Genomic DNA, 12904 nt, shown 5'->3' with positions numbered 1-12904 from the left:
TTATTAGAAAGTGAAGATACAGGAAATGTTGGCGAGGGAATGGAGAAAGGGGAGTCCTTGTATACAGTTTGTTGGAATGTAATTGCTGTAATTATTATGGAAAACAGAATGAATGTTCCGAAAGAATTTAAAAATGAAACTAGTATAACAGCCAGAAACACACATACACACATATGCATATATATTTTCTCAAAATGAAGGAAATCACTACCTTGTAAGGATATTGCACACTTATACTCCCCTGTTTAATTCAGCATTACTCAAAATGGCCAAACAGATAGGAAAAGATGGGAGCTGAGAAAGATCCTCCAATGATCATCTCCACACACAGAGACTAATTTGAATAGCCTGCACGGCTAAATTACCCTTTCTAGGTACTCTTCCATAAATTTGAAAAGTGTACCATCTGTGACTTTGGTACAAATTTGGTCTTGGAATCTTGGAAGTGCTCAGTGACAATGCGCCACCGGCAGAATCACATCAAACTTGGACTTAGAGTGCCATCTAAGGATGAGAAAGCAGAAGTGACCACAGGCTCAGAATAGAATTTCTGAAAGTACAGGCACAAACTGGATTCTGAAGACTTAATCCTCCCATGCACAGATGTTGATGTGTGTCAACCGGTATCAAGAATTTCCAGGAATGGGTGGGAATTTGGCTCAGCAGTTAGATTTTAATTGGGACACCCAAGATTCAAAACTCAACTTTGCTCTCAATCCTGGCTTCTTGGTGCAAGCATCTGAGGGATGAACTGGTGGATGAAGCTTTTTCTCCATTTCCTTCCTTTCTTTCCTTCTTTGGTTCGTCCCTCCACCCATCTATCCATCTGTATTTGTCTGCTTCTCAAAGGATACTTTTTAAAAGCTGGTTTTCATTTTGTTTGAAAGGCAGAGACATAGAATGAAACAGAGACAGAAACATCTCTCATCTCTTGATTCACCCCTCAAATGTCTGCAACAGCAAGGGCTTTGTCAGGTTGAAGCCAGAAGCCAGGAATTCCATCTCGGTCTCCCAGGTGAGTGACAGTGACCCAAGTACTTGAGCCACCATTTGTTGCCCACCAGGGTGTGTATTAGCAGGAAACTGTTTGGGAAGTTGAAGAGCCAGGACTTCACCCAGGCAGCTTGATATGGGATGTGGGTATCTTAAGAAATGACTGAATTATTACACCAAATGCTGACCCTTCTACCATAGAAGATATTTCTAAAACGAGCTTCTAGATAACCGTGACCTCACCTAATATGCAAAATTAGATGCCAAGAACTAACCATATCTTAACTAATATATGTGTGACCTCAGAGAATTCAAACTGTTTTAAGGAAACTCAAAGAACATTAAGAGAACAGAGAAATAACTGGATGCTCTGCTAGAGAGCTTAAAAAAGAGATTGAAGTAACTAAAAAATCAAACAGGAAGTTCTGGCAAAGTGGCACGTAGCCCAATCTTCTGTCTGTGGAGCAGACAGGTGGATACCAGTTGAAGTCTTGTATGCTCTACTTTTGCTCCAGCTCCCTGCTTATGGCCTGGGAAAGCAGTGGAGGATGGCCTAAGTCCTTGGGACCCTGCATCCAAGTGGGAGAGCCAGAAGAAGCTCCTGGATCCCAGCTCTGGACTGGCTCATCTCTGGTGGTTGCAGCCATTTGGGAAGTGAGCCAGCAGATGGAAGATCTCTCTCTTCTTTCTCTCTCTCCTTCTCTCTGTAAATGTGCCCTTCAATTAAAAACTACATTTTTTGAAAAAGATGTTAATGAATATGAAAATGGTGGAAGGTATGAAACTCACTGGTAAATGTAACTATCTAGACAATTTCAAAATGTTCTAATGTTATACATTTGGTACATAAACATTTGTATCTTTAGTTTGAAGACTGGAAAAAAAGCAAGAAGTGTCTATCAACAAACAAGTGAAAAATGGAAATTATATACATATATATATTATAATACAGAATGCTAGTCAACTTTATAAAAGGAATTCTGCCAGTGGCCATAGATAGATGAACGTAGAGATCATTAGGCAAAGGAAAATAAGCTAGACACAGAGAATTATTGCATAATCTCACTTTTCTGTGAAATCTGGGAAAAAAAACTCAGAGACACGCAGCTGGAGGATAGAGTAGTTGCCAGGAGTGAGGAAACGGGGAGCTGCAGGTCTCAGGACACAAAGTCAAGGATATATAGAGGGCCCGGCGGCGTGGCCCAGCGGCTAAAGTCCTCGCCTTGAAAGCCCCTGCTTGTGGCCTGGGAAAGCAGTTGAGGACGGCCCAATGCTTTGGGACACTGCACCCACGTGGGAGACCTGGAGGAGGTTCCTGGTCTACTGATTTTCCTGGTTCCTGATTTACTCTTGGGGAGTAAATCATCAGACGGAAGATCTTTCTCTCTGTCTCTCCTCCTCTCTGTATATCTGACTTTGTAATAAAAATAAATAAATCTTTTTTAAAAAAAGGCTATATAGAATTAAAAAGCGTAGGGCTTTGATGTACAATATGAGGACCTGAGTGAATAAAATTATACTGTTTGGGGGATTTGGGATAATGAGCAAAATATGATCCAAATGTCTGGGTCCCTGCTACCCATGGTGGGAGACATGGATGAAGCTCCTGACTACAGTCTGGCACAGCCCTGGCTGTTGTGGCCATGTGAGCAGTGATTAGATTTCTCTCTCTCTCTCTGTCTCTCTCTCCCATACACACATTCTCAGATAAATAACCAAAACTGTTTTAAAAATCGAAAAGGACTGAACTCATATAGGGTGTGTGCTTTTATCACAATAAAATGAAATTTGAAAGCAATAGCAGAAGGAAATTTGAGTATTCAAAAATATATAAAAAGTGAACAGCACACCCCTAAATAACCAATGGATCAAAGAAAACACAAGAGAAATTAGAAGCTTTGAGATGAATAACAATGAAAATAATATATTAAAACATCAGGGATGTAGCCAGAAATGATGCCTAGAAGGCAATTCATAGCCATAAATGTATACACAGATGGTTCCCAACTTGACTGTTTAATTTACACTTTCTCAGCTTTACACTGGTGACATGGTGCCAAAGCAGTATGTACTCATCAGACTGTGCTTTACATCCTGAACTGTGGTATCATCCCATGCCTGTGATATGTTCTATCATCCTCTCTCTTAATGTTGTTTCAGTGGCAATGAGCTGTAGCTCCCAGTCAGTCATGCAATCTCTGGGGCAAATAAGCAGTACTCCTCAGTGTGCTGTGTTGCTAGCATCCTTGGGTTATTAATTTTGTGTTTTCATATCTTATGTCTGTAAAATGCCTATGTGCACGAGATATTCAACACTTTAAAATAGGCTTTATAGGGCCCGGCGTGGTAGCCTCAAGTCCTCGCCTTGAATGCCCCGGGATCCCATATGGGCGCCGGTTCTAATCCCGGCAGCCCAGCTTCCCATCCAGCTCCCTGCTTGTGGCCTGGGAAAGCAGTCAAGGACCATCCGAAGCCTTCGGACCCTGCACCTGCATGGGAGGCTCTGGACTTCCGGCTTCACTCCTGGCTTAGCTCCGGCCATTGTAGCCACTTGTCTCTCCTCTCTGTATATCTGATTTTCCAATAAAATTAAATAAATCTTTTTAAGAAATAAAATTTCCCTTATATTGTATGATTTTGCCCAACTGTGCATGAATGTAAGTATCCTGAGCACATTTTTTTCTTAAGAAAAAGACTTTTCTTTTTTAATTTGAAAAGCAAAATTACAGAGAATGAGAGAAAGGGAGATACTCCATCCACTGGTTCACTCCCCAAATGGCTGCAATGGTTGGGTTTGGGCAGGTCTGAAGCCAGGAGACTGGAGCTTCTTCTGGGTCTCCCACTTGAATTCAGGAGCCCAAGGACTTGGGCCATCCTCTGCTTCTCTCCCAGGAAATTTAGCAGAGTTTGATCAGAAGTGGAGCAGCCAGACTCAAACTGGCGCCATACGGGAAGCCGGCACTGCAGACGGAGGCTTAACTTATAATGCCATGCTGCTGCCCCCTCTGAGCACACTTAAGGTGCTAAGCTATGGCTAAGCCATGATGTTTGGTACATAAGATGTACTAAATGCATATCTGGTGTATTATATTTTCTTTTTTTAAAGATTTATTTATTTGTATTACAAAGTCAGATATACAGAGAGCAGGAGAGACAGAGAGGAAGATCTTCCGTCCGATGATTCACTCCCCAAGTGAGCTGCAACGGCCGGTGCTGTGCCGATCCGAAGCCAGGAACAAGGAACCAGGAACCTCTTCCAGGTTTCCCACGTGGGTGCAGGGTCCCAAAGCTTTGGGCCGTCCTCGACTGCTTTCCCAGGCCACAAGCAGGGAGCTGGATGGGAAGTGGAGCTGCTGGGATTAGAACCAGCGCCCATATGGGATCCCGGGGCGTTCAAGGCAAGGACTTTAGCGGCTAGGGCATGCAGCTGGGCCCTGGTGTATTATATTTCCAATATACAATGAGCTTATTGGGATATAACGGTATCGTAAGTTAAGGAGCATCTATATTTAAAAAGAAGAAAGATGTCAAATTAATAATCTAATCTTTCATTTTAAGAAATTAGGAAAATAGAAAACAGTCCAAAACAAGCAGAAGGAAAGAAATTAATAAAAAAATTAGACTGGAAATAAGTGGAATAAAAAATAGAAAAACAATAGAGAAACTAATGAAACAAAAAAAGGTTCTTTTAAAAGATCAACAAATTGACAAATTTATAGACTAATAAAAAAGGAAACTCTAATAGCATTAGAAATAAAAGAGAAGATATGACTACTCCTTCTACAGAAATAAAAAAGAATTCTGTAAGAGAATATTATGAACAACTGAATACCAACAAATCAGAAAGCAAAATGAAAAATTTCTAGAAAGACACAAATACCAAAATTGACTCAAGAAGAAATGGAAGACCTAAACAGATATATAACAAGTGAAGATATTGAACTAGAAGTTTAAAAACTTCTGCAAAAAAGAGGCCATAACCAGTTGTTTTTACCTGTGACTTCTATCTAAATTTAAGAGAATTAATACGAGTCTTCCCCAAAATAGAAGACAATCATTCATTCTTCATAGAATGCCATTCATTCTATGAAGCCAGTATCATTCTGACAGCAAACCCAAAGACACCATAAATAAGCTACAGATCAATACCCTTACGAATACACATATCATAGTCCTTAGCAAAATATGAGCAAACTGAATCTATACCATGTAAAGAAGAACTTAGACTACGACCTGGCGAAATTTTTGTCAGGCACACCAAATTCCACATAGAAAACACATCACAAATGACCTGATCTGTGCATGGATCAACTTCCACTAAAACTAATTACTGTAATATAATTTATTCATAGAACAAAGGAAGACAGCCACATGATCATGGTCAGCACAGCAAAAGAACTGGATACAAAGTACAATCTCCTTCCATCATAAAAGAGCTCCTGGCTCTCAGCTTTGGTCTGGCCCAGCCCCAGCTACTATAGCCATTTGGGGATTGAACTAGCAGATGGAAGATCTCTGTCTGTAACTCTGAATTTCAAGTAAAGTAAATAAAGCTTAAAGAAAATGATTTTGAGGGTCTAGCATTGCGGCACAGTAGGTTAAGTTGCTGTTTGCAACACTAGCACCCCCTATTGGAGAGCCAGCCATACTGGGGTGCTGGTTCAAGCCATGGTTATATTGCTTCCAATCTAACCCTTGGCTAACATGCATGGAAGGCAGGGGAAGAAGGTCCAAGTATTAGAACCCTGCCACCCATGAGGGAGTTTTCTTTCTTTTCTTTTCTTTTCTTTTTTTTAAGATTTATTTGTTTTGGTTGGAAAGTCAGATATACAAAGATGAGGAGAGACAGAGAGGAAGATCTTCCGTCCAATGATTCACTCCCCAAGCAGCCACAATGGGTAGAGCTGAGTCAGTCCGAAGCCAGGAGCCTGGAGCCTCTTCCAGGTCTCCCATGTGGGTGCAGGGTCCCAAAGCTTTGGGCCATCCTCAACTGCTTTCCCAGGCCACAAGCAGGGAGCTGGATGGGAAGTGGGACCGCCAGGATTAGAACCAGCACCCATATGGGATCCTGGCATGTGCAAGGTGAGGACTTTAACCACTAGGCTACTGTGCCGGGCCTACGTGGGAGTCTTTGGCTCCTGATTTCAGCCTAGCCTATAGCAGGTTGTTTTGGCCACTTGGGAAGTGAACCAGCAAATGGAAGAGCTCTCCCTTTCCATCTCACTCCCTCTCTTTTGTTCTGCCTGTCAAATAAGTAAATAAGTCTTTAAAAACAAAATTGTATTTTTAATACTGATGAGAATAAACAAAATAGGCACCAAGATTTAATAAATATTGGGATCCATGATCAAGTCCACACTTGCAACCATAAAGTAACTTCATGGTATTCCTTGACTCCTACCACAAAGTAACTTCAGACTTGCATGTTTTACACCAGCAGTACTGTCTGATGTAACACTAAAAACATATCCATTGGTAACATTACCACAGTGATCGTGACTCGTCCCTTAGGCCCACTGTACTTCCTCTGGACTCACCATCTCTTTATGGTTGGGGTAGAAGGTCTGGTCAATTAGTGGAAACTCTTCTGTCCCCAGTTTCTTGTGCAGCCGAACCATCTGTGCAAACTGTAAAACCAAGGAAGGTATGTGAGTGAGTCCTTTCCTTGAAGGGAATCTTCACGTTCCCAAACATTCTCACTTCCCAAAAGTGATAGTGATGCAATGCACCATGTGTGTGACTGAGCCCACAGCCTCCTTCTTGGCACTTACCACCCAAGGCTTGTCACAGAAGTTGTAGACAGAATGCAAAGAGTTCACACTGGGGATTCCAGCATATTGCAGCCCGATGACCAAACTGCGGTAGTCTCCATTGCGTGCCATGCTGAAGGCGTGTTGGCGGATCAGCACAAAGTCTGGCTTCAGAGACCTGGGATGGCAGGGGTAGGAGAGTGGAGGGTCTCCCAGAAGCTGCCTCCCCACCCATGGAACAAAGAACGAGTTTCCAGATCTCCAACAGTCCCAGAAGTTGCAAAGTGGTATCTTCTCCCCCCCACAGAGCTGTTCCTTCTGCCTTTGCATCCTTCCTGTCTGTTCTCCATCCTGTGACCTCTTTTAAGACTGTCCTACCTGCTCCCCTCCATACTGAGGTCAGTTTACAACTGCTTTACTCAGCTCTGAAAGTTTTCTGGTCACAATGTCTGAGACCACCAACTAGGCTCTCAAAGTGTATACCAGCTCAGAATAAATTCCAGCTTCAGGACTTCCACATGGGCTGGTCCCTCTGCCTGGATCATTTCCCTCCAGATATTTGTGGAGGATAGTTCAGACCCCACTGCCATCCAACAACCCCTACACCTGCCTTACTGCTTTATTCTTTCTTAGAACTTCTAAACTTCCCTTTTAAAAACTTTTGGTTGTAAGCCACAAGAATGTAAGCTTCATTAGGGAACAGGGGTTTTTTTTTTTGTTCATTTGGTTTGTTTTGGTCTATTTTGTTTTAATCTGTTTTATGCATGACTCAGCATGTTGAATAGCTCCTGGTACAAAGTAGGTACTCAATAAATAGTTGTGGAGTGTAAAGTGCCAAGAGCAGCAGGTGGCACACAGTAGATGCTTAACAAACGTTTGCTGAATGCATAATTGGAAAGTTTGGCATGTGGTCTGTTGTGACTCTTGATTCTTCTTCAAAAGGAAAGCTATTTCCCCATGGTCTGTTCTGTGGTTAAGTTCTTGGACACTGAGGGGAGGTTGGGGGAAGTGGGAAATCTCCCCTAGCTCTAAAGAATATTTCTGCCTCTCATAACACCAAGGTTCCATAATAACAAGATTCCCTTTCTGTACTCACCGTACAACCTTAACCCCATTCCGAAGAACTTCCATATCCACAGAGAACCCGCCATTGGCATGAGCCACAAGGTTGAGATCAGAGAACTCAGCCTGGGAAAGAGAAAATCGGTGATTCACCCATATCACACAGAAATGAGCATTCAGTTTGTAATCTGGGTAATTGAGCCCCCCCTGGGCCACCTGTCGCCACTCACCTGCTCTACTTTTATGTCAATTTCTCCATGGATCTTTTTCCCTTTGAAGTATTTGGCCCTGCAGAGGCAAGTAGATTATATCTGTCAAATGCTCAAATCTCAGGCAGGAAAACAAGACCCAAGGCAGCCCCTTGACCTCTGTGCATTTTCAGTGCCACTGTAGAAAACATGAAGTGCTTTATCGTTGTATACTCTGGGAAGATCAGTAGTAGGTGGTAAAACATGGCCTTTTTTATAATCCTCACAGAGGTGTGTAAAGATGGAAGTACACTTCAAACTATAAAGTGTGTCCTTTTTTTTTTTAAGATTTATTTTATTTTTATTACAAAGTCAGATATACTGAGAGGAGGAGAGACAGAGAGGAAGTGGAGCTGCTGGGATTAGAACCAGCGGCCATATGGGATCAAGGCGAGGACATTAGCCACTAGGCCACGCTGCCAAGCCCTAAAGTGTGTCCTTAAACCACAGAGATGATGTGTCCAAAAATATGCTTTTTAGCATCAAACTGCTGTTATAAGTGCTTCTAAAAATGCATTTATTTAAGAAAGGAAGAGAAAGCGAGAGTGAGAGCGACAGAGAAACATACTCTTCCCATATGCCAGTTCATTCCTTCAAATGTCTACAATGACTGAGAAGGGTGAACAGGAAGCTGGGAACTCGATCCAGGTGTCCCACGTGGGTGACAGGAACTCAAATATCTGTGCCATCACCACTGCCTCCTAGAGTTTACATTAGCAGGAAGCTGAAGTCAGGAGCTGGAGCCTGGAATCAAATTCAGGTCTCCTGGTGTGGGATGCAGGCAGCCTAATCATATGTTGACCACTAGACTAAGTGCCAGTCCCCTTATATGTATGAGGTGCAGTCTGACATTTTAATATACGTATGCAACATTGTTTAACAATCCAATCAGGGTAGCTGGCATACCACTCTGTTTAAACATTTATCATCTTTTCTTTGGGAATATTTCAAATCTCTCTCTCAAAAAAAGAACATTTAATTTATCCATTTCCCCTCCCTAGCTTCTACTAACAACTGTTCCATGGAAATGTTCTGGAATACCTTCAGAAAATTGATGGTCTCTCATAAGACTTGGACATGGGATGGAAGGGCAGGTGTTAAGGTATAAAAGATTGAAGGGACAATTTGGGATGCATCTCATATCAGAGTGTTGGTTCAAATCCCGGCAACTCCACTTCTGATTCAGCTTTCTGCTAATATGTCTGGGGAAGCAGCAAATGCTGGCTCTAGGGCACGAACCCTGTCACCTACACGGGAGACCCACAGTGAGATTTGAGATCCTAGTTTTGGCCTGGCCCAGCACTGGTTGTTGTGAATATTTAGGCAGTGAACTAGCGGTTAAAAGATCTCTCTCTGTCTCACTCTCAATCTCTCTCTCTCTGCTTTTCAAGTTAATGAAAATAAACATTTTAGAAAAGATACTGGATTGAGGTTGGTAAATGGAAAAGAATGACAGGGAGCATATGTATGTTAGGGACTGTGTTGCTCAGCCTTTTGATGCCTGTGTCCTGTGTGTGTCTCAGTGCCCGTGTCTGCTTGTGTGTCTGATCACCCCTCTCTGCTCTCGGGCCCGATCACAAGGAGGAACAGTCTCACCACATATAGCTGTGTACCGTGCGGGATGTAACATCCGTAGGTGGGCAGCTGGATGCTAACGGGAGAAGATTGAGCTGTGCAGGCTGGGTGGGGGTGGTTCTAAAGAGGCCCCAGCCAGCAGTGAGGGAGGGATGCAGCTGGGGAGAAGGGAGGAGGAATAGGCAGGAGGCACACCATGAACTGCTATGTCATTGTTCTTGGGCTCGTCCCCAGCTGGGATTGCTTTCTAGTGGCTTCCTCCCCCACACCCAGAACTCTTACTGCCAGCCTTCACAGAAGAACGCTCATCCTCAGTCAGAGTTTCTGTGGAAGGCAACAAGGTGAGGAGACCTACCAGGGGCACTGGTTATGGACATGCGAGCACTCATGGTCCATGACACACACACTCATCAGGAATGGACCCTGGTATCTTCAATGATAAACACGAGAGACCACAAATGCAGCCACTAACACTTCCTCCCTCCCTCTTCCTTTACATCTCCCACCCCATCACAAGAATCAAAAGGGAATTTCAGATGTGCACCTTGCTTAGCTATAAACAGATAATGTTTGCAGTTTACTGCTTTTCTCTGATTATAAAAATCATGGATGCTGAATGTTATATTCAGGTCTCCTCCTCAGGTTCATTAGATTTTGAGGATAAGCTGCTAACAGCTCATCGTTGTGTCCCCATTGGGAACTGTCTTCTGTCACAGGGAACCACCTTGGCCAAGGTTACACCTCCTTGGAGCCTATCTATCTGTGGCGGCACAGAGTCAGCCTTCAGCTCAATCTCGGCTGACTCTGAAAGGGTCATCCCACTCCTAAGCTCCTCTTGGGGCAAGCCAGCCTTTTTCTGTGTTCTATTCTTCCCCCTCCTCACAGGTTCAAGGTACTTCCCAGCAGGCTTCCTTGCATGCAAACCCTTGCCTCAAAGTCAACTGCTAAGACAGCACTGAAAACAGTGGACCAAAGAAATCAAATGCCAGAGACTCTGATGCAATTGTGGAGATGGGTCACTCAGTAACCAGATGGCCATGAAGCTCCATCAGCGGTGGGAGGTGGAGCCCACATAGGTGTGACATGCTGTAGCCACATGGGGCATTCTGCAGCACTGTGGGGATGTGGGACAAACAGGCTATCACCTAAGCCATACGATCTGCCTGGGCCCCATGACTCAGGAGCAGGAAAAGCTGCTGTGTGGAACGTAGTCTCCTACATGGGAGAATCACAGCACAGGCCCCTGAGGCTTTGGAACAGCCATGAATTTTCCTGCTGGTAGACTGTGAACAGGATTCTGGGGGAAGGGAATGAGTCAGATGATGAAATATCCCTGGCACTGGAGAGGTATGAAGGCAATGGTAACCAGATTGTGGTGACTAGTTGCTGAGTGCTATTGATTAGCTGGCAAAAGATAGAATGCGCTTGGTGAAAATTCACCAATTCCAGGCCAAATGTGAAAGCCAGAGACCTCCCTGGCTTCATGAAAGAAATCCCTGATCTCCCACCAGAGGGCAGATAGAAAGGAGGGCAAGGCTGAGGATTTAACTATAAGGGTAGGGGAGCTTCAGAGAGGGCTGAATTCTCAGGCTCAGCACATCTCCTACGCCATGCTCAGGATCCTAATAGGACACGAGTACAATTCTGGGGCTTGTGATGGAGCCATCTAAACAGATGTGGCTAAATACTTATTAGACCCATCTGAAAGGACTAGATATGCAGAAGTAGGTTACATCCCTCTTGTTATAATACAGACCTTCCTCCCTTCTGCTTTGAAGATAATGCAAAGGCTTTGAAAGAATTAGGTGGCTTATACGACAATTACTGCCTCTCTCAGAATCCACCCCTACCCTTGCTTCTGAAGACTGAACCAATTACCAGGATCATATTGTAGCACAACCTGACTGGCTCTGCCTGACACACACTAGCAGGAGCTGATAAGGTATACATGGAACTGGGCCCTGAGGAGAATGGATCAAGGAGGTAGAACATGAAGTTGGAGTGCTCTCCCAGAATACAGAACCTCAAACTCTAGCAAGGACCCTGGCAGGTGCTACTAACACTGGGAGAATAACTCTTCGAAGCTTACAGAACATCGTAACCCACTAAGTGAGGTAGAAGTGCCAGAACTTCCATGGTAACTTGTGGATGGAAGGACCAAAGGGCTCAAAGAAGCAGATATGGAGGTTGGCAGTTTGGTGCATCAGGCTGATCCTCCACCCTATGGTGCTAGCATCCACATGGTCACTGGTTCATGTCCTGGCTGTTTTTATGTCCTGACTGTTTTGCTTCCAATTCAGCTCTCCGCTTATGATTTGGAAAAGCAATGGATGATGGCTCAATTCTTTGGGCCCCTGTTCCCACATGGGAGACCAAGGAGAAGTTCCTGGCTTCCAGTTTTGGATCAGTTCAACTTTGGCCATTGTGGTCATTTGGGAAGTGAACCAGTGGATATAAGACCCTCTCTCTCTACTTCTCCTTCTCTCTGTAAAGTTTGCCTTTCAAATGAAAATAAATAAATATTCTCTTTTTAAAAGCAGACATGTTAGGCAGATTTACTACTCAAGTCTGGAAGACCTACCAGCTGATTATATTTTTTTTATTCTTAATTCATTAATTACATTGTATTATGTGACACAGTTTCATAGGTACTTGGATTCTCCCCACCCCTCCCCACACCCTCCCACCATGGTGGATTCCTCCACCTTGTTGCATAACCACAGCTCAAGTTCAGTTGAGAATCCCCCATTGCAAGCATATACCAAACATAGAGTCCAGCATCTTATTGTCCAGTCAAGTTCAACGGCTTCTTAGGTATACCCTCTCTGGTCTGAAGACAGAGCCAGCAGAGTATCATCCCAGTCCATTAAAAGCTCCAACATACTACAGCTGATTATATTTTATGAGAAGGCCCAAAGGACATACTCAACTTTAAAAACAATATGGGGTATGCTGACAAGAGTGGTTATCAGCCATGTTGAGAAGCATTGTAGCACTATGTCCTGGCCCAAACACCCACCCAGTTGTCACTTCCCCAATTCATAACTGGAAAGTTGTAGCTGTCAAAACCCTTACATGGGGGTTCCTTAGCCTGTGCAGGAAGAACTATGGCAGTAGGAAGTTCAATGGAAGCTTCTGAAATGGTAGCCCACTGTGTCCCAACCAAAACAGTAAACCAAAATCATTATTGTATGCATCTCAGGGTAATGGTGAAAATTAGTGCCACTTTGAAATATTTAAAGAATGCAAGGGTTTTGGTCTCATCTTACACTTGTT

At 43.6% G+C, this 12904-nt stretch overlaps 1 protein-coding gene across 2 annotated transcripts in view; it reads right to left on the bottom strand.

The window, feature by feature from the left end:
* SYN1 (synapsin I) overlaps window positions 1-12904 on the bottom strand; it is a 54221-nt gene that overhangs the window by 32801 nt on the left and 8516 nt on the right. For both annotated transcript variants that reach the window (XM_058658268.1, XM_058658269.1), the window contains exons 2-5: window positions 8036-8093; window positions 7840-7931; window positions 6765-6921; window positions 6531-6620 (exon numbers count right to left, since the gene is read on the bottom strand). In XM_058658268.1, coding sequence (XP_058514251.1) covers window positions 6531-6620; window positions 6765-6921; window positions 7840-7931; window positions 8036-8093 — 397 coding nt within the window. The remainder of the gene's footprint in view (window positions 1-6530; window positions 6621-6764; window positions 6922-7839; window positions 7932-8035; window positions 8094-12904) is intronic.

Source organism: Ochotona princeps, chromosome X (assembly GCF_030435755.1).
Source record: "Ochotona princeps isolate mOchPri1 chromosome X, mOchPri1.hap1, whole genome shotgun sequence".
NCBI classification, from domain to species: Eukaryota; Metazoa; Chordata; class Mammalia; order Lagomorpha; family Ochotonidae; genus Ochotona; species Ochotona princeps.
This window is presented reverse-complemented; position numbering and strand designations above follow the sequence as displayed.